General features: G+C 33.8%; 1 protein-coding gene across 6 annotated transcripts in view; it reads left to right on the plus strand.

Moving 5' to 3' along the window:
- Positions 1-26,713, plus strand: part of COL11A1 (collagen type XI alpha 1 chain) — a 210,274-nt gene that overhangs the window by 116,312 nt on the left and 67,249 nt on the right. For all 6 annotated transcript variants that reach the window (XM_043460500.1, XM_043460499.1, XM_043460501.1 and 3 more), the window contains 10 exons: positions 3,980-4,033; positions 4,163-4,207; positions 4,348-4,401; positions 4,517-4,561; positions 7,548-7,601; positions 13,717-13,770; positions 18,269-18,322; positions 20,963-21,070; positions 21,464-21,553; positions 21,815-21,868. In XM_043460500.1, coding sequence (XP_043316435.1) covers positions 3,980-4,033; positions 4,163-4,207; positions 4,348-4,401; positions 4,517-4,561; positions 7,548-7,601; positions 13,717-13,770; positions 18,269-18,322; positions 20,963-21,070; positions 21,464-21,553; positions 21,815-21,868 — 612 coding nt within the window. The remainder of the gene's footprint in view (positions 1-3,979; positions 4,034-4,162; positions 4,208-4,347; positions 4,402-4,516; positions 4,562-7,547; positions 7,602-13,716; positions 13,771-18,268; positions 18,323-20,962; positions 21,071-21,463; positions 21,554-21,814; positions 21,869-26,713) is intronic.

Consider the following 26,713-nt stretch of genomic DNA (forward strand, 5'->3'; position numbering starts at 1 on the left):
TACCTTGCACTTGTTTTCCTCGAGCTCATTATAGAACTTCGTTAAGGATTCTTTCAATTGATTGACTAGTTACATTAAATGGCTAAATGATTTCATATATAAATTTTGCTTATTAATATAAAGGTAGTTACATGCACATGAGATTATCTATCTATATCTATCTATCTACTACCTATCTATATGTTTGTCATCTACCTATCCCTGTTTGATTCGTTAATGTTTGACAGGTTTATAATATAAGGATACATCCTGACTGGGTGTGATAATACCCAAACATATATTTATTAATGTTTCACAGATAATCAGTGGGAGACAAAAATATCCTACCTCCTGACAAATGTGAATTTCATGCACTTGTGACTCATCATCATGTGATAACAGCATTTTAGGCTTGCCATACGGTTTTGCCCTGTTCACTGGCTTTCTAGAATATTTCCTTGTATTCTAGGAGGCAATGGAGCCCTTCTAAAGAAAGATGCATTTAATTTATGATTTAAAAAATAATACAAGCATTAATTAGTAATTTTTACCTTTTAAATATTGTCTCTAATACCTTATTCTGTTACCTAGTTATCTTCCTTTTGGATATCAAGCATTTTCACAGGTGCTTTAAGTAAAAGAAGGTATTTACTTTATAAAATACAACTTTAAACTATTCTTAACTTATTGGGTAAATTTTTGATCTAAATTGAATTGTAATTGTGGTTGTGTTTTGATTTAAAAACAGAAATCTGTTTTTACGTTTACATGAATGAGTATAGTTTTCTATTAAATGTTTATTTGACATTCTTATATTTTTCTGTTTTCCCTAAGTCAATACTGTGTTCAATAAACATTCAGTTCTTTTTAGTAACAAAATGGACCAGAATGACTAGAGAGAAAAGCTTCTTCCTCGAGGAATCAAACATTGCATTTTCACCTTTTAACGTAAATGTCTGAAATTTTGGTCTTTATCTTTTACTTTTCTTCATAACTTTTTTCTATGATCAAAACCTTTTATGTTTCTCATTTCTTAAACAAAAAATGATGGATACATCAAAAATCAAAGATAGGGTCACATTCCTTTCCTATGTGGAAGCCAGTGAATTTTGAATAGGCTTAAGTCTTTATTATACTAAATATGGAACTAGACTACTAACCCCTTTCAAGCAATATAAGAACTATAATTGGGCTTCCCTGGTGACTCAGATGGTAAAGAATCTGCTTGCAATGCGGGAGACCTGGGTTTGGTCCCTGGGTTGGGAAGATCCCCTGGAGAAGGGAACAACTACCCACTCCAGTATGCTGGCCAAGAGAATTACAAGGACAGAGGAGCCTGGCAGACTACAGTCCATGGGGTCGCAAAGAGTCAGACATGACTGAGCGACTTTCCCTTTCACTGAAACTCGGCTGCTAATCCCTTTCAAGCAATATAAGGACTATAATTAGGCAATATAATTTATGTAAAATCTTACTAGACATGTAAGCCATAATGGATTTTTAAAAGATGTACCATTAAATGTGTATAAAATGATAGTTATTTCAAAAAGTAAAATCGTTTTTCAGATAGAATTCATTTATATTTAAAAGAGCATTTAAACTAATTTTGAAAGTTTTATTCACCAAAAGAGCTGATTTTGCTATTAACCGTTGACTTTTTGGCCTTTTGTTGGCTGTTTATTTTTTCCACTTAAAAGCAGATGTCTTTTCTTGGAAATTGTATATTTTGGTGATAATTTTTATGTGGGCAAAAGAGAAGGATATGCCCATATGTTACAAATTGTTTAGTTGGTGGATTAGACATTTTTGTCTATTTCCCATAAATTTCTTAGAGCAGAAACTATGTAAGAAAATAAATTTATTAAACATGAAATCGATGCATGAGAGCCATTTGTTTGAATGAAGTCTCTATAAATGTATTTCTCTTCTACTCAGGACAGATGAATATTTGTCCTTAAATTGAATTTGGTAGAAATGAATTACTTCCATATTGAATTATACTCACTTGTCAATGTCCTAGAGTATTCACATAGTAATACTCTATCAGATATAGCTACATGATTCTCTGTAGAGATAGAGAAAAGGCTTTGAAAGCCTTTCAAAAATGTAATTTGCAGAAATTTTCCCCCATCATGTGAGCATTACATCTTCTAACAATTGTCCTCAGGTTGATCACATAGTGGTCTCTATAAATGAATTATAATATGTTGCTAAATGGGTCCTAATGGGAAACTTAGCCGTTCTTACTAAGCTTTGTCCATCAAATGCCATAAGGCTTCACATACAAATTTCCTGATTTATTGAGGAAATATAAATTGATAACACTCTTTTTGTATATATCACCTGGAAAAATTGTTAAAAATGCAAATTCCTGGACCCTATTGCCTGCAGTAGGATTTGACAGTCCCTTCTTTCAGCAGTCACTCTAGACTATTCTGATACAGAAGAGCCCTTTTTCACTGAGACAAATATTACTTTAGGTTAGTTCAGTCCAAATGAGTGTGCACTGAAATAGAAAACAAATTTATTGTTACCAAAGGGAGAGAATTGGGGGAAACAAACAAATTAGGAGTTTGGGATTAAGAGATACACACTACTGTATATAAAATATATAAACAACAAGGACCTACTATATAGCACAGGGAACTATATTAAATATCTTGTAATAACTTTTAATGGAAAATAATCTGAGTGAAGAATATATATTGTGTGTGTGTGTGTGTATAACTGATTAACTTTACTGTACACCTGAATCTAATAGAAGAAGGAAGAAAAACAAAACCCAAAGATGTATTCAAGTCAAAGAAGGCTTTGTTTCACCTTCATTGATGCATGGGAAAGTGTGTAAAATCTGCATGTCTACTATTCTTTGCTAGACATTTTACACATTTTTGCATTTAATCTATACACTGTTCTGAATAAGAAAAGTGAGTGTTTGGAAGCTCCCTCCCCCACCCACCACTCCGAGGGTCTCATAGTTATTAGTAAGTTGAAGAGCAATAATTGAATCCTAATCTGCTCTATTTCATGATACAATAATGAGGCAAACCAATCACAGTCATATTCGAAGGAATCTCTTAGATGAAAATCTGGACATATGTACAAGGTGAAATGGAATTATATTCCGTTTGTAAAAACTAACTGTGGATTAAATTACATAGTGCTTTTATAGGGCTTATTACATCTTTAAATAATCCTCATTTGATGTTATCTATTATTATCATTTTTATACTTTGCCTTCCTTCAGTTCTATATCCTACAAGTGTCAAAGTACCTATAAGATGCAGATGATCTCATTTTACTGAAGAAAAAGCTATGCTCAAAGCGGATAAGTGATGTACTCAATTTTCTTAACGTGATTGCATGACAAACATAAGTCTGAAATTCATGTGTTTGGAATCCCCATAAGAGACTGTAATGCTGGACAGTCTGACTTAGACTCTCAGCTGCATCTAACCACATTTAAACATCAGCAGAAAAAGGGGACGATTTTTAATCTTTATGATCTTATCCAGTTCCAAAGGTACAAAATACTCAACTAAAAAGTGATAAGTATACTAGAAGAATACAATAATGTTAATTCAGAAAAGCATTTTATAAAATTCCTATTTTACTATTTGATTATTCGTGCTTGTGAAAAACAAAATTTTTCTTCACAGTTGAAGCAAATATGTAGAATTATAAGTCAAAATTTATTTTATATGAAATGTCCTTTAATTGTTATTTTTTAATATGAGAAATGATATATTTGATTAATTCATTTCCTTAAAGTTGAAAACTAAGATGTGTTATCAATTCATGTTTTCAGTGCTTCCAGGATTTCAGGTGTCACTGTAAGTTCATTTTTCGGTACATGAATGAAGGTTGTATGGTATCTTAAAGTTATATTTTTGATTTGAATGCTACCCACTTGTGAGAACCACTGTATTTCAAAAGACTCTCAGCTTGTGGCTAAAATGTTAGTTAATATACTTAATGTTTACTATTTTTATTTTTGTAGGGTTCCACTGGATTTCCTGGGTTTCCAGGTGCCAATGGAGAGAAAGGTGCCCGGGTATGATATACAAGTATACTGTTCTGGACTAATATAAATGTTCTTGCATAGGAACCTATCTCTCAGACCCAGACTCACAATTCATTGTGATATACTGTGTACTGAAGCTGTTTGAACTGTTGTTGACAGGGCGTAGCTGGCAAACCAGGTCCTCGGGGTCAGCGTGGTCCAACGGTAAGGGCCTTGATTTAAAATGGTGATTTTCATTTTGGATTTAACTTTCCAAAATAATTTGCTTCAAAAAAGAAAGCTGATCCTGTGCCATTTGGATCTAATTGGAGCTAGATCAATTTCATCTTTGCTCTTACATGCAGGGACCTCGAGGTTCAAGAGGAGCAAGAGGTCCCACTGGGAAACCAGGTCCAAAGGTACCGTCAGAACTTGTTCCATTTGGGCTTGTCTGTAGGTTCCTCTTCCAGAGGACGGCTGTTACCAGAAGGAGTCAAAACTAATTTTTTTCTGTTTTTGTGTTGTTTTTCCCAGGGCACTTCAGGTGGTGATGGCCCTCCTGGCCCTCCTGGTGAAAGAGTAAGTATAATAGTTACATCATATAAATGTTGATATTTCACAAGTGTTTAAATTTCTGGGAAAAGTTACATGTGCTTGCAAATACATGTATGCAGTCATCCACAAAACTTCAGAGTTTAAAAGTTCCTATTCTCTAACATGTGTATGCGTGCTATGTCGTGTCGGTCATGTCTGACTCTTTGAGACCCTATGGGCTGTAGCCCACCAGGCTCCTCTGTCCATGGGGTTCTCCAGGCAAGAATACTGGAGTGGTTTGCCATGTCTTTCTCCAGGAGATTTTCTTGACCCAGGGATCGAATTCATGTCTCATGAATTCATGTCTCCTGCGTTGGCAGCTAGTTCCTTACTACTAGCACCATGTGGGAAGCCCATTCTTTAATTTACTTTCCTAAAAAAATCTTCATCGATTATGTGCTACTAATTTTGTTATAGAAGTGAGAGAAATTATATGTGTAACTGGCCTATGATATCAACTCTTAAACTCAAACCAAAATCTTGTTTTTCTTTTAAAAATGTATATGACACCTATGCCTTCTCCTCCCCTCCTCTTGCTTTCCACACTGATACTTTGTTCCTGGAGCTGGCAGTAGCATTATGCTGGTAACATGCAAGCTTCCAGTAGCCATTAAGTCACAATCGATACACATTCAAATCAAGATAAAACATCTATTCCAGTAAATAGGAAAACTAGTAAATTGATTTTTCAATTGGTATATAATAAAGCTAAATATACATGAGTAAGCACGCCCTTTGTTTGTTTGGCAAACTATAGCATTTTTGTAGCCAGATTTTAAAAGCTATCCTCTTGAAAGAATTTTAAATATTCCACATTACTATCAAAGAAATTAGGCTGATGACCTAATATTCTGTAATTTTAAGTATACATTTTATATTATAAAATATAAAATTTATATTATACATTTATATTATAAAATTACACATTTTATATTATTGAAATTTATAATAGGTGTTTCACAAAAAGTAAAGCAGAAATACCTCCTGATGTATAACTTAAAACTGAGAATAGGTCATTTAAAAAAAATAAACAATATTTGTGACAGAAATGTCAGTGTATAAGACCCAAGAATAAACGTTAAATTACAGTTGTTTCAGGGCTTTGGGTCAAGTTTAATTAAATTTCTATTAAATATTTCTCACTGTTGATGAGCTATTTCCAAATTAAGTTCATCCTGTACATTTTGACTTCATAAATGATATATACATTTTAAATATTTTGTAGCAGTCATCTTAATAGGAATATACAGTTAAATTAATTAAAATGGCTGAATCATTAACTGGAATAGAACCAGTAGAACCATTTAACAAATTGTAGCATAACTAAGAGTTTTGTCTTTAAAGCACAAACTATTATATTTACATACTTTATTATACATTCCAAAATTTCAATATCAGCTGTAAATTTTCATGATTTATTTTGGAACACAGCAGTGTAACCCAAGAACATGATCACTTGTGATTGTGAAGACAGTTTGAGAATGAGAAAGTATATTTTGAGGATCAAAGTACAGTTGGTGTTAGTTGCTCTGTTGTGTCTGACTCTTTGTGACCCCACGGACTGTAGCCTGCCATGCTCCTGTGTTTGTGGGATTCTCCAGGCAAGAATACTGGAGTGGGTTGCCATTCCCTTCTCCAGGGTATTTTCCTGACCAAGGAATTGAACCTGGGTCTCCCACATTGCAGGCAGATTCTTACTGTCTGAGCTGCCAGGGAAGCTCAAAGTAAAGGTTGATTACAAAAAACAAAAAATTTTTTTAAGTATGCTCAAAACTATTTCCAAGAAACATTTATACATATTTTAAATATACAAAATGTATTTCTTGTGTTCTGTGTAGTTGCTCAGATATTTTCTCTATAATATACCATTTTCTCAAATAATTTTAAGTATCATGAACTATTTGTTATGTCTTAGGCACACAGTTGAAGAACAATAAAAGTAATACCACAGAAACATTCTCTCCTGTATATATGACTTGGGAAGTTCAGGGAGAGAGTTTTGTAGTACCTTTGAATTAAAAATGAAAAATACCTATATTTATCCATTTTAATGACCTTCTTTAACAATATATTTATGTATATATATGTATATATATAGCAGTATATGTACAAATAATACATATTCTACATGTTTATATATATATATATGTATATACACCCATTAGGATATTCTACAAGTTAAATATGATCCCTCATACTCATGATTTGCAGAGCATGAATGCCTACCATTAAGGACTTAGTTAATATAGCTTTTACTTGGGTCTAAAATGATAAATTTTAGAAAAAATAAGACAATAAAAACAAAAAATGAGCACACTGAAATAAATTGAATTTTGCATAAACAATGGATAATTTGTGGCGTAAGTCTTTCTTTTTCAATATTTGGGACATAGTAAAGTTGTTTTCATTTTATCTACAAAAGAAGCTTGTACATGAATAAAATGAGATAGCAATATCCTTAAAAACAAATACATTTTAAATATAAAGATTAGTTAAAGGTATCCTCTATGGTCTTTTTGAGATAGTCACTTATTTATTTTTTTTCTTTTAATTTTGTATGACTGTAGAGTCAAAATATGTATAGAGTCAATTTTAAAAATAATTTGGGGGAGTCTATTGAAGTATCTTCCATTCACAGATGTTTTTAGCTAATATTGAAAGTAGATTATGTACAGGGTTTCCTGATACATCCATGTTCTATTTACTTTTAATATGAATTCTAAATATTTGCAGTGTTCTTAAGCTAAGACCACTGATGTGATGTGCAGTTTTGAGTACTGAATTATTGGGAAATCATCCATTTTGCCTATAGATTAGCGCAGATTATCTCATTGTATTTCCCATAGTTCTGCCATTATGGTAAACAAGCTGTAGTCTGTATTGTTCTTTATCTGTAGAAATAAACTTCAGAGTGTAAAGATGTTCCTTTGAAGATTTATTCTTAAATTTCCCTACTGCTTTTTCTTTTCAGGGTCCTCAAGGACCTCAAGGTCCAGTTGGATTCCCTGGACCAAAAGGCCCTCCAGTAAGTGCCATAGTTTTTCTTTCTCTTTCTTCACTTGATAGTGTTTTCAAATTTTGCAAGTCATAGCTTACATATGAAATATATTTGAATACAAATATTGATACAAATTCCTATAAAAACAAAACGTGTGTGTACATGCCAAGTCACTTCAGTTGTGTCCAACTCTGTGCCACCCTATGGACTGCAGCCTGCCAGGCTCCTCTGTCCATGGAATTCTTCAGGCAAGAATATTGGAGTGGGTTACCATGCCCTCCTTCAGGAGATCTTCCCAACTCAAGGGTTGATCCTGTATTTCCTGCCCTCCTGCATTGCAAAAGGATCCTTTACCACTCAGCCACCAGGGAAGCCCATAAGACAAAATGGTGATTAATGCCACAGTATGTATTTTCAGCTTATGAAGTTTATCAAACATTTCGGAATATAATTTAGATATATCTGATTAAACATCCCTTCAAAGTATATCAAAACTAGAACAACATGAATATTATTCTCTCAACTACTCTTCTACTGCAATGAGTATTATTGATGGCATTAAAAATCATTACTGAATCTTAAATATTCGGTCTATTAATTTCTTTTAATTTTTATTATCCAATGCACCCTTCTTCAAAATCATCCTCCAACCTTCTGATATTACTTATATCACATTAAGATCTATTATTTGTATTTACTATTTTTGCCTTTATAATGCATTTTTTAAGAAAATGTAATGATAACCCTTCTTGAATCATTCCCTTGTTATAAAATTTATTTAGAACCACAGTCTTTAGACTATCCTTGTCAGATATTTTCACAAAGTTAATTGAAATCTTTTCTTTTCACACAAATATTTTTGGGAATATAGGCCATGCCTAGTACTCAGTTGCTTTTTTCTCTCCTTTTTCGGCAACCTATTCAGTTTATTTATAAGAGCTAGTATCAACTTACTGCCTTAGTCCATTCTGGCTGCTATAACAAAGAAAACATGATTGTCTAGTGTATAAACAACAGAATCTATTTCTTAGAGTTCTGAAGGCTGAATGGTGAGGTGGGGACCCTTTTTCAGGTAGCAGACTTTTCATTTTCTGTTCTCTGGAGCCACTTTTATAAGTCAATCATTCCATTCTTGAGGGTTCCATGAAGATAACATAAGCACCACCCAAAGGTACCACCTGCTAATAACATCACGTTTGAGCATTATGCTTTCAACATATGAATTTCAAAGGAACACAACCTTTCAAACCATAGCACCCACCTGTCAAAGGAAATTGTTCTCACAGGGTGGCCCATGGACAAGAAGGTCAGCAGGACTTTGTTAGAAATGCAGTGTCCTGTTTCCACCTTACTCCTCTAATTGGAACTCAAGGATAGGGGCCCAGTCTGTGTCTTAATGAGCTCTCTGGGTAGTTCTGATACATGCTAATGTGTGTGAACCACTGTTCTAGTCCAGAGTAGACAATGCTATCCAAACTTTAATGTACACATAGATCATGTTGGTATTTTGTTAAAAATGTAGGTTTTGATTCAGTATGTCTGGGATAGGTCTTGAGACTTAATATTACTGGCAAATGTCCAGATGATGCCAATGCCAGTGGTCAATGGGCCTTACTTTCAATAGTGAATTCAAAAATAGTTTGAGATTAAGACCAATATAGTTTGAATATGAATATGACCTACTCTGTAGGAAACTAAGTACAGTTAAAATTTTCAGTCAATGATTTGAGAACAAAATTTTTTCAATGCAGTAATACAAATAGCTAATTCCTTGTAAATAATTACTGACAGTTTTCCTCATATCCTGGATATTTTCATTTAGAGACATATTGATAAGATTTTTGGCTGCATGTTTTAAACTGATTTGGAACTGAATCTTTTTTACAAACTACTACAACATGCATCCATGTTTTTGGATGCTAACATTTCAAAAATTGTACATCCTAATTTTCTAATTTCTAGTAATTATGTATCTAATATAAATAATTATAGTTTACCAAATATAGTTCAATAACAATCTTGCATAAAAGAACAATACTAATTTAAGATGTTTAAAACCTAAATAAATGTTACAAATGAGTACATTCTACTTTTAAACATGTTGAAAATCATTTATGAATAAATAAAATGTTCTCCAGTATTTTTATTGAGTTTGAATAACTCCCTCTTTCCTTGATTACTTTCAAATGTGACTTTAGCTCACATATTTGAAAATGGGTAATCTACTGTAAAATACTGATTTAAGTGTTAAATATTATTTTTATCTGTAAGAATCTTGATATTACTGCAAACATATCAAAAAAGGCTATTATATTATAATGTTATAAAAGGATTAACACAAATACCTATTATTAAACAAAGGATAATTAGATACTACCTGCATGTAATGTTGTTTACTATTTCAGTTTTGTCCCAAATGCAATATTAAGTGATGCAAAGCTGCATATATAGAGAAATGAAAATACTGTTGCAAAATTGTGCACATAAGATTCCTTCATAAGTATTTTGAAGTCATGCTCATAGATTATTGTTTAGCAACATAAAATCCAGTGATATGTATAACTTCCACATTATCATGCCATTTATATTTGAACAAACTATTAAGAAGTTTCCCTCATGTAGTATAATTTTATTGTCATAGAATGCCATTTTTCCTCAGATTTTTTCAGTCCATTCTCTCATATATCTTTCAAGTTTTGAGTCATTGATCATGCATGCATTTTGTCTCTTAAGTATTAGAAGTGTAGTAAATGCCTATACTTGAGAAGCACGCAGTCTGGTTGAGAGACATGACACTGTTAAGGAACATTGCTTTCACTGTTAAACAAAATGATTTTTATCCTCTATTTCTCTGACAAATGAAACATTCGAGTGTGAAATAAAGTACCTATCATTTGTTCTGGTATGCAGTTTTATAACATATAGGAAAGAACTGTCTTCATTTCTTTGATATTTAGAAGGAAGAATTCAGATAGAAGGATTGAATTAAGCTCCTCTTCCTTTAAATTAACTGATTCATTTTCATTGTAATTAGGAAATGTATATATATTATATATGTATGTATGTATAAACAAATGAAATATATATATATATGTATATGTATACTCACACAGATACATATGGGGTACTTGGAATATTCATGTTTAGAGTCTATTTATCTCAAGCCAATGTCAGCATATAGTTACCTCATGTAAAAAAAGATTAACTCTGGTGATTAATAAGATTTATAACATGACTACTATAAGATACCTTCTATTTATAGAGAAATCAAGACAGTACCAATGTGAAGTGAAAAAATCTTAACATTTATTTCTAAGTATCTTTACACAGATTACTTTGCTATATACACACAACCCCCACTTAGATGAATTTGTTTTCACTGCCATTCTCCAATGACATCAAATGTCCATCTATTTTGATCAATAATATTATTATTTTAAATTAATTCCATGAAATTATTTGGTCATTGTATTTATTTTATTGGATAGTAGTATGGAGTCAATAAAATTTTTAGGATTTATCACTTAACATTAAGAATGCATACTTAAATCAAGAAAATGATGATATGAATTTTTTATATAGTCTATTAAACACTGCTCCCATAAAATATCCAGGAAAGCCATTAAAAATCATGTTACATTCATCTCAGATGATGTTATTTAGATCTAAGGTCACTATTTTAAAGAGTTGGACTATCTTGCAATAAAAGTATTATCTATATTTTTTCACACCAGCAAATATAATGAGATATTTAACTTTTATATATACAAATGTTAAACAAATATAAATAGCTTATGTGTTTTTGCATGCTCGGTCATGTCCAAGCTTTGTGACCCTATGGACTGTAGCCTGCCAGGCTCCTGTGTCCACGGGATTCTCCAGGAGAGAATACTGGAGTGACTCTTCTGGACCTAGGGATTGAACTCCTGTCCTCTGTGTCTCCTGCCTTGCAGGTGGATTCTTTACCACTGAGTGACCAGGGAAGCCCTATAAATAGCTTATACTGATTGCAAAACTCATCATTTGAGATGCATTTTAGCATGGTGGAACAGAGTGTCTGATTCATGTTTATTATCCTTTAGCAGTCACCCTGTAATTTTACTTAAAAGTTTTACTACTAACCCCAATTGATGGCATATTTATTCCCATATGTATCAAAATAGTGATGGAGCATAGGATTTGTTTTTATTTACTATTTTGAAATACTGAACCTAAACAAGATCCAGTAACAATCAATTACTTATTTATGTGTTTCACCTCCAAACTGAGAACTGTATCTCATGTTATGATTACCTAGTGCCTAACACATAAGTATGTAATATATGTTTTTGAAGGAAAGAATGGGTCTGTGATGCCCAAGAATATTTGGGAGACATTCCAGTTTTGGTCCTTGGGGCAGATGGCAATAGAATCACTGAGATGGTCTTGGAAAATCCAAGCAAATCACTGAGAAAGCAATGATCTTGTGAAATATCATACAGGCTTTAATGAGAGCTGGTAATTGTACCAATGTGTCAATAAAGAGGAGATCAGGGAGAGAGCTGGTACTAGTCGCCATCAGGAAGCCTTTCCCCAAGATGTTACAACCAACTTAGAAAAAGTCTTATTCCAGTGGAAGAAAGCTGTCTGTGAAAATAATATTATTTGGAAATACTTTTTTTCAAACTTCATATACAAAGAATTGATACTTGAAAATAGATTTATGTAAATAGTGTATTTTTAATACATGAGTAGACTTATTCAAATAATTAAACTGTGAGAGGTATACCTGTTATCGTTAAACATGTTGTCATTGAAGTGATCATATCCTTCATTTACCCAGACCTTCTCACCTAAGAACATCTCTGCCTATACCTATTATACATATTTTGAAATTTGAACTTGATGCTTAATGGTTTCTGTGTAGGATGAGTCATCCACAATGCAGTCTAAAGAAGCCATCTATTTCTACTAAGTATCTAAACAACCCTCTTAGGGTTGTTGTTTACCTTAAATACTTAGTTGATGAGCCTCATTTATTTTTTCAGCCATGACAAAGACAGCATCATTTACCTAAAGTGATAGCACAGTGGACGTGCTCTCCAGTGTTTAAGAAACGTTATGCTTCCAAGAGGGTATTTAAGAAAAGCTACTGGGAAAAACTGGTCCTGGTGACTTCTAAAATTGAGTGGCGCTCTTGTTTTGTTTACCCGAAGCAACTGAGAAGTAAAATGCTGTTTGTAAGAGTTTTTATTTCTTTCACATTCTTGTCAGTTAGAAGCTCAGACAACCACTAGAGGACACCATCTATCTCTATTATCCAAGTCTTGATGCACAGGAAATTGAATTAAAAATATTCACCAAATAACAACAAAAATAAGGGAAAATATTCATTTGTCAAGTACTGAAGAACTGTTATTTTTGCAAAAATAAAATACAAATATGTGAATATGCTCTTTAAAAATATAGTTGCTAATGAAATAATTTAAATGTAAAATACTCAGATTACAGTTTTATAATATTGTGTTGGTCTGAGTTATAGCTATTTGGTGGTTTATTCACTCAGTCATGTCCAACTCTTTGAAACCCCATGGACTCTAGCCTGCCAGGCTCCTCTCTCCATAGGATTTCTCAGGCAAGAATACTGGAATGGGTAGTCATTTCCTTCTCTAGCAGATCTTCCTGACCCAGGGATCAAACTTAGTCTCCTGCACTGCAGGCAGACTTTACTGTCTGAGCCACCAGAGAAGTTCATAGAATTCTATTAAAGAGATAAATACACATACTATCTGTTTCTGCTCAGTCCCTTCAATAGTGTCTGACATTTCATGACCCTATGGACTCTAGTCTGCCAGGCTCCTCTGTCCATGGGATTCTCCATGGAGAATACTGCAGTGGGTTTCCATGCCCTCCTCCATGGTATCTTCCTTCTCAGCTTAGGGACTGAACCCACTTATCCTGCATCTTCTGCATCACAGGTGTATTCCTTATCACTGAGCCTCTAGGGAAGCCCCTATACACATACTACCATATATAAAATCAATAGAACATCAAAATAGTATATCTAATGAAGATATAAGAAAATTGTCTAACATTATATTTAGATTCTAAAATGAATCAAGAAATACGTGTGACATTTGATGTTGAATATTTGTGATTTCAGGGACCACCTGGGAAAGATGGCCTGCCAGGACACCCTGGGCAACGTGGAGAGACTGTAAGTGATCCCAGTATTATGATTAACATTTTCTATCTCTAGCATCTCATCATTTCACAGAAAAATACTTTATTATTAACAAGTCAATTATCAGATTAAGGACAATACCAAAATTAATTCCATTTAATCTTTTTAAAATATATTTGACATACAGAGACCCATTTTGTAGCTAAATACCTAAATGAACATGATTACTTGTGGACATGCATATTACTTGATTTTCCTTATTTTCAATAAGAGCGTTTGGGGTATTTACTGATGGAAAAGACTTTATCATTTGGATCCCTCCACAGGTTGTCATCCTTGACCCTTTCACTGAAATCTTTGTTTACAGATATATTTATAAGTCTTTCACCCTTCCAGTCTCTAAAGGAGACACATTACAATAAACCATTCAGATAATAGGTTCTTGTATCCAAGATTAAAGGATGAAATATTTACTGAAGTTGGAACCATAAATCTATAATTCACCTAGAACTATGTCAAATAAACCCTCTCCTATTAAGTAACAAAATGGAAAAAAAATGTAGCTTAAATTATGAGGAATATAACATTAAACAAATTGTCTGAACAACTTATGTAAGAGTGATTGGGACAGAGGGGAAACTGGCAGCTCAACTATGGTTTAAGAATCCTAATGGTTTTCTTTATTTATTCTGCCACTGTTACAAAACCTTGTATCTGACTCTTGCAGTGGGATGGTAATCTAATCAGAAATTGTTACGGATTACTATCTTTCCTTGATATCAATTCTTGGCTCTTAACAGTGATTAATTTTATCCAGATTTCTTAAAGAAACCACAAGACAGACTGCCGTTGACTATGTGGCTCAAAATTATCTTAGGGTATTCTGCCACCATCAATACATATTAGGAGTTCAATTGAAGTACAGAATAACAGATCTGAAACACAATGCTTTTCTGCATAGGAAAAACAATCTGGAAGCAGCAGCCAATTCTTGTTTTGCTCACCAAGTGACAATTCTTCCTGTAACGACTTCTTGGTTTTAGTCAGATTTAGTAAAGTTCAAAGTCTTGGATTACACACCAAAATAAGAATAATTTAGTGAGACCGAAGAGTACAATTGTGTGGGGGTCCTCTTGGGAATGACATTTGCATGGTGAGCAAGAAATAAACTCTGTAAAGGATAATCCATACTTAAATTCGCAGATGCATTCTCATTCAAATATTGCAGTCAGTCATTTCTAAGTCATGGTGTAGCTTCTTGGGAATAACTTTAGAATATTTCAAACATGTCTTTTGAGGAAGTGGTACCTAGAGGATTATTATTACAAAATCCCTTTTGTCTTCAATTTAATCAAGAGCTTCTGCTTCTATCGAGAGCAACAATATTATTGTTGTTGTTTAGTCGCTCAGTCGTGTCCGACTCTTTGCGACCCCATGGACTGCAGCACACCAGGCTTCCCTTCCCTTCACCATCTCCCAGAGCTTGCTCACTCATGTCCACTGAGTTGGTGATGCTAATGTCTAAAGGTAAACAAAGTGGAAAAGTAACATGTTAACTAATGATTCTAGGATAGGTATTCTCATCTCGTAGTTTCTTATAAATGAAGCCTAGAATTATTTCTGGAAAATTATATTTCTGTTTTCAAATTCACTTAAAGAACAGTGAGTCACTTTTATACTCAAGAACTTTTCTTGCTCACCTTGTTCTGTATTGACTGTGATTCATAAGATTGTCTTGTACAAGAGTCAGAATCTAGGGCAGCTATATTTTGATATATATGTGTTTCCTTATTTTAAAGAAGTTATTTTGTTATATTTGAGATTTTTCCTCATTTAGAAATCCTTAAACTGAAAGTTCATTCTGACATCTTACAATTTAAAGCTCTTTAGGAGTAATTAGAGTCCAAAATCACTGCAGATGGTGACTGCAGCTATGAAATTAAAAGACGCTTACTCCTTGGAAGGAAAGTTATGACCAACCTAGACAGAATATTAAAAAGCAGAGATATTACTTTGCCAACAAAAGTCCTTCTCATCAAGGCTGTGGTTTTTCCAGTAGTCATGTATGGATGTGAGAGTTGGGCTAGAAAGAAAGCTGAGAGCTGAAGAATTGATGCTTTTGAACTGTGGTGTCAGAGAAGACTCTTGAGAATCCCTTGGACTGCAAGGAGGTCCAACCAGTCCATCCTAAGGGACATCAGTCCTGAGTGTTCATTGGAAGGACTGATGTTGAAGCTGAAACTCCAGTACTTTGGCAACCTGATGTGAAGAGCTGACTCATTTGAAAAGACCCTGATGTTGGGAAAGACTGAAGGCAGGAAGAGAAGGGGACAATAGAGGATAAGATGGTTGGATGGCATCACTGACTCAATGGACATGAGTTTGGGTAAACTCCACGAGTTGGTGATGGACAGGGAGGCCTGGTGTGCTGCAGTCCATGGGATCACAAAGAGTTGGACACGACTGAGAGACTCAACTGAGAGACCGTTTTATTACTCTGAAACAACCCACACTTTTCTTAGAAATGCAGTGCCAAATCATGTGTTGATCATAGAGGTAATCAGAATAGGAGTTATATTTTTAATAGCCATGTATCAAATTCATTTCTGTTCTTAAGAAATTTGAAAAACTTCATTTAACTTGTACTAAAATAAAAGGCTAGTCTTATTATATGACAATATTAAATAATCACACTTCATTTTGATCTATAAAAGCTTTTTTTGTACATATTTTATATGGTAAATAAATTTACTAGATACTTGCAAAACTGAATATTTTGAATGAGCTGGCATATGGTCAGGCTGTTTTCCAGCTCCTTACAAATCTGTCTGTCACTCAGATGAGCTAACACACTCTTAGGGTGGATGAGTACAAGTCTGGGTAACACATTTTTTCACAGAATTTCCTCAGTGAAAGCATGAGAGGGCATTGAAAATGTCAAGTAGGCACTTACTGAGAGAGTTTTAAGACTCAGCAGAGACTAAAGGTCGAGAAATAGTTTGTTGCAGAGGAGTTGATCAGATACAGATATTAATAGCGATTGTTTTCATGGAAATTATTGAGACCATCTAAGGAGTAGGTATGATGTGGGACTAAATGATGTAAACAAATGGTAAGAATAACTGCTAAGAGCTGTTAGCTCTCAGTGGAAAAGTAAAACATAAAATAATATGTATATAATATAACTGTATATATGTGCTTACATATGTGGGTACTAATTTCTAAACCATTAAGTTCCTGAAAAGTTAAAATTAAGCAAATAAAGCTATTATTTTGTTTATAAAATGCTAAATAAATTACATAATGCATTTCCCTTGAATTGATTCATTTTGCTATTGTGATTTATAGCTAAAGTGGAAACCTGAGGGTTTTAAGAATTAATGTGTTTTAAAAATAGGATAAATTTGTTTTTTTCTTTCCTTGGAGCATCAATCAAATAATTACAAATAGAATTTTTTTTTCTTTTTACTGCTTTTAAGTTTCATTTTTATAAATAATGTAATAATAATCATCAGGAAGGTCATGATATAAGTGTAGAGCCAGTTTCTGTCCTTTGCTTTCTAACTTTCTTATTTCCAATCTCATGTTATAGTGAATAAGACTTTTGCAAATATTATTTCCTTTAATTCAGTTCTTTGGCACATTTTTCTCTCAGCATTTTGAATCTTTCTCCAACTGTTAAGTGTAAATTAACTCACATAAGTAGGAAATTTGCTATTCATAATACAGTCATGCAGAAAATAACCCAGGAGTCTAGAGAAATAGAGGTACCAGAATATATGCCAAAGGCCTTATTTAGTAAGTACATTAGCTCACTTGTACTGGATTTTATTCTGATGACTATAATATATGTAAGGTACATTTGTTAAGTATATTGTTTTGGGTTTTAAGAAAGAAAGCTGATAAAATATTGAAATGGTGACAAATCATGTAAAGTATTCTTTTTATAAATTTATTTTTATATCTTATTTTATGAGATTGTTGGAACAGAAGAAAGAGAAATGCAATGATATCACAGACTGTAGATTTATCTCTGCGTGAGGAACCAGTGGACTGTTACAAAGAGTGTCTAAGTCATTGCTTATTTCATCCATATATGTTTCTAGATTGAAATTTCTGTGTTGTCTGACACAGGGAAAGAGGGCTAAGAACACAGTTTTGCTCCAGCTTCATCCCATTTTCTTATTTTCTTTTTTAAGCTTATTGAAGATAATCATACAACTACAGTGTAAAATAGTGAAGACAATAAATTTTAAATGTAAAGAGAACTGTAATGTAATAATTTATAGGCATTTAGAAACGAGTGCTTATGTGCGCACTTAGTCGTTCTGTTGTGTCCAACTTTATGCAACCTCATCGACTGTAGGATATTTGCAACAGGCGCCTCTGTCCATGGGATTTATGAGGCAAGAAATTTTTAGCCAAAAGATGGCTGGCTTTTAGAGTGAATTATTCAACTCTCTCAGAGAATTATAATTTATGTTTTGTGTCCTGGATAGCTTTTATAGTTCTTTTGTTTTTTTCTCCTTAGGGATTTCAAGGCAAGACCGGCCCTCCTGGGCCAGGGGGTGTTGTTGGACCACAGGTATATTCCACTACTTATTTCCTAACAAGATTTATCTTTCTTTTATATTTTAACTTTTGCTAAGTTGTATGAAATTTATTTTATTTTGAGAATTTTAATATTAATATTTTTTAAATTTTGGATGGTATTTAAAGATATGCAATTTGCCTACATCAAATGAACTTCAGAAAACCATTAGTTAAAGCAAATTTTTAGTTGCCTGAATGAATAAAAGGGAAGAATAAAATAAATAATGAAAATAAGTCAGAAACTTCACAGTCAAGGTAACACAAAGGCCTGATCATGACACCATTTGCTAAAAATACCAAGATACTTTTTAAATAGATTGACCATTCTCTTTTTTCAGAGATTTCAGATTCTGAAATGACTTCAGTTTTCTGAGTATAAATTAAATTTAGGTGTATAATATATTAGAAATATGTCTTCTAATATAATTCTTCTAAAATGTTAAAATTTGTATTATATTACATCTTTCTTAAAATTTCTTTTTTCTTAACAATGATTTCCATCAGTGATAAAATATTAGTGTGTAATCTTTGAGGGTATATTGATAGAAGTAATGGCAAAGACAAGTAGCTTTTTCAAGAGAGGTGGCAGAAAGAATCTCAAAATTTAAGGTAGTACTCTGAGTTATAGTATTAAATACTTGTAGACAATAATTTGTGGGGATAGAAAACAAAGTTTTTATTCTGGCATAACATATTGAATGGACAAGACACATTTAGTTTACTCAGTTGGAATTTTACCCCTGCTACTAACAAATTATAGCAAAAGAGCCAGAGCAGTAAAGTGTCTTAATTACTTAATTGCTTTAAATAGTCTTTTCTCAGCCTATAATTAGTTCTTAATACTTTGTTAACTCGAACACACACACACACAAACACAGAAACAAAATTGTATCTTCTTTCTAGGAATATGTGTGATAGAAGCAAAAATGAAGAATTCTTGGATTGGCTGTTCCTTTTAATTTCAGAGGTCAATCTTGAACCAAAGGAATTTCTGTTTGCTACTTTATCAAGGAAAAAACAGTGTGCATGATACTCTTTTTGCATACTTCTCTGTGTGTATATGTTGAGCCTTTCTTTTAATTGCCTATCAATTTTAAAAAACCTCTAAAATACTTTTGTTTTTCTTTATTCCAAACAACTTCAAAACAATTTTCTGTGAAAAATTTAACTAAAAGAATGATTCCTATTATGTCACTTTATGAACAGAAGTAGAATTAGTGCCACAACTAGAATACAAACAGCTTAGGGTTTAACTGAAATTTTCAGATCTTCATATTTTTGAAAGTTTATCTCTGCCTAATGCAGACATCTCATTTATGAAAACCATGTTCTTTTTTGTCATCTTAGTTTAAGGCATAAAAATAGCAGATGTGTTATGATTATGCATCTTCATTGAATTATTTTTCTTCATTGGTCCTTTAAATAAGAGAATTCAGTAGCCTATTTCAGATGTAATCATATTTTCATGTTAGGACATAGGAAGTGATTTAATAAGAGCAATGTTGATTGCAATACTTGATATCCACTCCTTTTTTTTTGTACATTCATGTAAATCCCTGCTCATTTTTGTCTTGGTGATAGCCATTGCATTGAAATTCTGATTGATGTTTAAGGAAAACTTCCTTTGAGGAGAAATGCTTGCTCATTAATGATAAGTTGGGGGCTTTCAGCAATACATAATTAAAAGAATTTAAATCTAGATATGTACACCCAAATTTGGGGTAGATGTGTTTTTTTTTTCCTAATCCAAGACCAAAAGGTAAGAATCTGTTGCATTTTTAGAAAAATAAGAGAGAATGATAGCCTATAAGCAATTTAAGTAACACACTGGACTGTTTAACAACATTAGCATCTGGAAAATTTCCCTTTATATGTCCTCAACTTTATTCTAAGCGGAGATAGAGAGCAACTGGTGACCATTCTCTATTTACACTTGAAAGCTCATTAAAGTCTAGCACCACAAAATGGCACGACTCAGGGGACACATAAATGACCTGACATTTTTCACTTTGACACTTACAGCAGTTTAAGGCAGTGGGGTATTTGTTATAGTCTTTGCCCTGGAGGAATTGCCAACTGAAATCCATGGTTTTCAGGATTCCCCCTGACACATTCTCTAGATTATCAAATCAATGTAGATTTACAATTGGAAGGTCTCCAGTCATGGAAATTCCAAGGAGAACTACTTTCGTTGTTTCAGTTCCAGGGAACTTGAGCTTATTATCAAGCAGTGATTCACTGACTAGCTACCCCGTGTGATACTAATAATGACTCTTTTACTTTTAAATCTATTTGACATCTTATATAAAAGAGGGAAGGAGATGAAATAATGATAAAATGGTTTTTAACAATATTTAGACTGGCTTCACTCTGAAACAAGCTGGTATTAAACAAACAAAACAACTCTTTAAATTTATCTATATATTCCCTTTACACACTCAGATTTTAATCCAGATTATACATAATCTTTCAGACTTCTATCAAGTATTTTACTTTCAATGCTTTATATGCAGTTCTCTAGGACACCATGAAAATAATTGAAAATGATAAACCTTTGTGAAAGGGAGTGAAATTTGTTATCTTTGCCAAAAAATAAAAGAGCAATCTAATGAAGTTTGTTTATCTACTTTAGGGACCAACTGGTGAGACTGGTCCAATAGGTGAACGTGGACATCCTGGCCCTCCTGGCCCTCCTGGGGAGCAAGGTCTTCCTGGTGCTGCAGGAAAAGAAGGTGCAAAGGTATATTCACCATGCTGTTGGAATTTTCTTGGCTGAAATCACCCATTTACTTTTTACTATAGCTTCTCATTACTTGTCTATAGATACTCTAAATGTTGGTGTAGTATTTAAATGAATGTCAGAAAGATATCTTTATCAGTTTATTGTACTTCAAGTCATGACTGAACAAAAATATGAGAACAGTTAGCTTCATTGACCATAAAACCACCCATTCATGTACACTTAGCTGTAGATAGTGGTTAGTTCATTTTAATGTATGTGACATTCCACACACTACTCTCATCATTAAATGGTATTCACACTTTACTCACACTAGGTTAGAGGTAATTACAGTTTTGTTTTTGGAAGCATGTATGTTTACTTCCTATGATGGATGTATATTCTATTCCTTAGGGTGACCCAGGTCCTCAAGGTGTCTCAGGGAAAGATGGACCAGCAGGACTACGTGGTTTCCCAGGTGAAAGAGGGCTTCCTGGAGCTCAGGTATAATTAACATATTAATGAAACATGTAAATAAGATTGCTTTTAGAAGCATTTTTTTGATCTCAACTAAATAAAGATTCATGAGTAATTAAAGGGAAATACGTGAGCATATGCACTGGTTGTGATAATACATATAGCAATAGATCAATATATTTGTGTCTGGAATCACTTCCTAACATTCTCATTTTATCAGTTATACATCACCCCTTATTTATATTCAATTCATATCTGTTCATTTTCTTTGCTTTTCACTTTTCCCAGGGTGCACCTGGACTGAAAGGAGGAGAAGGTCCCCAGGGCCCACCAGGTCCAGTTGTAAGTATGATTATAAAATAGCCATGCAATCCATAGTTGCAAATTACAGCATTTCTTTCATTAGTCTCATGCTGTGATCCCACAGTGTGTGGAAGAGAAAATAAACATATGTCAATCAAATCAGTCAGTGCCTGGTCTCTACTAATTGCATGCTTTCATGAGTGCAGAAACAGAAGTGGTTAGATGATTGAAAATATTTATTTTACCACTGCTGTCAGGAGCTGAAAGGAGCTATCTTGCCTCTTTAAATACCTGAGAAAATAAATCATAGTTTGTCTGATTCTGAGTACTTGATGAGACTTGAATTTTATCAATGTTTATTTTTTTAAAAAACCATAAATATGAAAGGCATGTATTCTCTTTATTTGTTACCTAGATTGTTTTATTTAGTCATTGTAACTTTATGAAATAATTGGCAAATGAGTAAATATTAGATTTTTATTTTCTTGGAATATATATCAATCCCCCAGAAAGCACTAAATACAGCCTTTATTTTTTTCCATAAGTTTACCTTCATTCTTATATGTGAAGTTACCAACAATAGCCAAGCTATCAATCTTAGTGGTTTCTTCTCATTCTCCATTTTATCTCACCAATCTAAAAAGCTGAAAGTTGCCTAAACTTTCCTCTTAACTTCCTTATATAACACACGGAAGTCATATTAGCTCCACCTCCAAAATATTTATTTAATTCATCCCCCTTTCTTCGTTTCCACTACCATCGCCTTTGTTCAGACTCTTTCCTTTCTTGCCTTGCTTAACAGTGTTTTAACCTACCTCCTGACTCCATTTTTACCCTCTTCAGTTGGTTTTGCCCACTGATTCTAGAATTACAGCTTAACATCAGTTGCTTAGTCATGTTCGACTCTTTGCGACCCCATGTACCACACATAACCCACCAGGCTCCTCTGTCCATGGAATACTCTAGGCTAGAGCCTACCAGGCTCCTTTGTCCATGGAATTCTCCAGGCAAGAATACTGAAGTGGGTAGCCATTCCCTTCTCCAGGGGATCTTCCCAAAGCAAGGATTGAACCCGGACTTCCTGCATTGAAGGCAGATTCTTTACTGTCTGAGCCACGAGGGAATACACATCCTTAACAGTGCCATTTTTCTGCTTATGTGTATCTCATGGTCCCACACTGTCTTTGGAAACCAAACTCCTTATTATGACCAAGAAGTTTCTTCAAAATTTTATCACTGTCACTATCGTCTATTTTATTTTCCTGAAAGCCTACATTCTAATTCTACCCAATTTAATGCATTGAACTTCTTGTTTATCATACTAACACAATTCTTATACTTTGCTGAGGATACACTCTTCTTCTTCCAAGAAACCCCATTTTTCCTTTCTCTATTTGAAAAGAAATTCCTACTCATCTATAGAGATCAAGTTTAAACATTAAATCTCCATAAGGCCATCTTTGGACAGTTTGCCTCCATTTCATATATTAGTGAAATTTCTTTTCTCTTTGTTATCTTTGTTATGATTTATATTTTAGAAATTGCTTTAGAATGTGTTTGGTTGTCTCTTTCGTTAAGACTGTAAGTTTCTTGTATTATTTTGGTTCCATTCACAGCAGTGTTGTCAATATAATCATTCCATATCTACCTATCTAAATTTATCATACATCCTGATATTGGAGTTAAGTGTATACAACATAAATAACACTAAAAAAATAACAATATACTCTTTGGCAGATTGATTAACATTGATTAACATAATTATATTTAATCTGAGAGCATACAAATGTCATATTACAATGATTATGGTGGTATGGATATTTGATAAAGATTTTTTTTAAAGAAAAATAATATCTGATATTCAAAAAAAATAGAACATTTTAAGATATGCTGATAAGTTAGTGGTGGTAGCACTAGTAGGAAAAATATTTGAATAAGACAGAAGTGCTTAAATTTGAGCATAGATATTTACATGCATGCTCAGTTGTGTCTGACCCTTTGTGACCCTGTGAACTGTGGCCCACCAAGCTCCTCTGTACGTGAGGTTATCCCAGCAAAAGTACTGGAATGGGTTGCCATTTTCTCCTCCAGAGTATCTTCCAGACCCAGGGACCAAACCCACATTTCGGTGATTCCTGCATTGGCAGGTGGATTCTTTATCACTAAGCCAACTGGAAGCCAATTTGAGCATAAGTAGAATCTTCAAAATTTTCAGTGCAATGCAATCTATTTACCCAGAACTTTAGATTCTAAAGTGAATTTCATTTCATAATATGGATTTATTTTTTTAAGATCAGTGGTGATGCATCTGTGAAACCTGAATCATGAGCACAGCATTTAAGTTGTTTAAAGTTATTTTTAGGACCCAAGCAAACAATGTTATCTCAGTTCTTTGGATAGTTGAAATTAATATATTTATAAGGTACATAATATGGCCAGGAGATAGAGATATAATTTAACAGGATATAAATCAACGATTATCTGATTACATTTGAAAGAACTTAGTAAATATGACTTTTAAAAGATCTGATATTCATTCATTTAGCATCAAGAACTGTTTATTTGGCAATTTCTACTTACTTCCCAGTGTACAATTAAACTGCAGAGAATATACACATTTAAGAGCCTTAAAACTAAATAGCACTGTAAGTCAGCCAGTGATTAAATACCTAATGATATACAAACAACAAACATTAATTATCCAAGGGCAGGGGAAGAGAAATCAGTAGAAGTGTCAGGCAGGAAGTGGTCCTTGAATTTGACTCCACAGAATATAGAAGATTACAAAACTATATAAGATCAAGAGTAAACACATTTAATAAAGTTTTAGGGGAAAAGTTGTCGTTAGTATATAATATATATAACAAAGAAGAGAGAGACTTGTTGAGCATAAAATTTCAGTGATCAATGTCATGATAAAAGAGTGAACCAATATAAGACAGCAGGAAGTCAGTGGCCAGTACAGATGCAACAAACACTAGGAAGGCAGGATGGTAGGATTTATTCCTAAGGTTGGATATGGGTAGTGAGGAAGATGCAAACAGAATGATGACTTCAAGCTTGTGTCCTTGTGGGAGTGACCATTTAGTGATGCCGTGGTCAATTTCACATGGTCAGGAACAACAACAAACACTAAACTCTCACATAAAAGCTCAAAGCCTCTTAGTAGCAACAAAAGATTTTAAAACGCTTTTATACGTTGCTGATAGAAATGCTCTACAAATTCTGACTGTGAGTTTATTTATTTGAAATTAAAATCTATTCTTGACAATAATTTAACATATCCAAGTCTATAGGCATCAATAAATTAAAATTCTTCCTTAAATTTGGAAAAGGAACCACTAAAAGGAAAGACATCATCCACATTGATTATGCTTTATGCTATTGTAATTGCTATAAAATATTGTAAAGAGATTCATGATGAGGTTCCTACTCCATGAAATAAAAGTGAAGTGAAGGGACTTTCCTGGTGGCTCATATGGTAAAGAATCTGCTTGCCAATGCAGGAGATGTGGGTTCAGTCCCTCGGTTGGGAAGATCCCCTGGAGAAGGAAATGGCCACCTACTTGGGTATTCAACTTCTGCTGCTACTGCTAAGGCACTTCAGTCGTGTCCAACTCTGTACGACCCCATCCCTGGGATTCTCCAGGCAAGAACACTGGAGTGGGTTGTCATTTCCTTCTCCAATGCATAAAAGTGAAAAGTGAAAGTGAAGTCGCTCAGTTATGTCCAACTCTTCGCGACCCCATGGACTGCAGCCTATCAGGCTCCTCCGTCCATGGGATTTTCCAGGCAAGAGTACTGGAGTGGGGTGCCATTGCCTTCTCCATTGAACTCCTACTCCATAACAAATGCTAAACAAGCCTTAGTTTACTCCATTTAAATAAAACTACATGCATGTGAAGTTTGATTTTGCATTGTTGTATTTCAAATTACCAAGATTTAGACCAAAAGTTATTGATTTTCTAGATGAAAACTATAATTTATTCAGAAAATTTGTTCATGGTAATTCATTTTTTTTTTCTTTTTAGAAGATTTATGGTATCATCTTGTTTAGTTCAGTCAATCACTCAGTCATGTCTGACTCTTTGCCATCCCGTGGACTGCAGCAACAGGCTTCCCTGTCCATCACCAACTCCCAGAGCTTACTCAAACTCATGTCCATCGAGTTGGTGATACTGACATCTCATCCTCTGTCATCCCCTTCTCCTCTTGCCTTCAATCTTTCCCAGCATCAGGGTCTTTTCCATGAGTTAGTTCTTCTCAACAGGTGGCCATAGTATTGGAGTTTCAGCTTCAGCATCAGTCCTTCCAATGAATATTCAGGACTGATTTCCTTTAGGATGGACTGGTTGGATCTCCTTGCTTTCCAAGGGACTCTCAAGAGTCTTCTCCAACACCGCAGTTCCAAAGCATCAATTCTTCGGCACTCAGCTTTCTTTATAGTCCAACTCTCACATCCATACGTGACTACTGGAAAAACCAGAGCTTTGACTAGATGGACCTTTGTTGGCAAAGTAATGTCTCTGCTTTTTAATATGCTGTCTAGGTTGGTCATAACTTTTCTTCCAAGGAGCAAGTGTTTTTAATTTCATGGCTGCAGTCACCATCTACAGTGATTTTGGAGCCCCCCAAAATAAAGTCTATCACTGCTTCCATTTTTTCCCCATCTATTTGCCATGAACTGATGGGACCAAATGCTATGATCTTAGTTTTCTGAATGTTGAGTTTTAAGCCAACTTTTTCACTTTCCTCTTTCTCCTTCATTAAGAGTCTCTTTAGTTCTTTGCTTTCTGCCATAAGGGTGGTGTCATCTGCATATCTCAGGTTATTGATATTTCTCTCAGCAACCTTGATTTCAGCTTATGCTTCATCCAGCCCGGT

Source organism: Cervus canadensis, chromosome 2, assembly GCF_019320065.1.
Source record: "Cervus canadensis isolate Bull #8, Minnesota chromosome 2, ASM1932006v1, whole genome shotgun sequence".
Classification (NCBI taxonomy): Eukaryota; Metazoa; Chordata; class Mammalia; order Artiodactyla; family Cervidae; genus Cervus; species Cervus canadensis.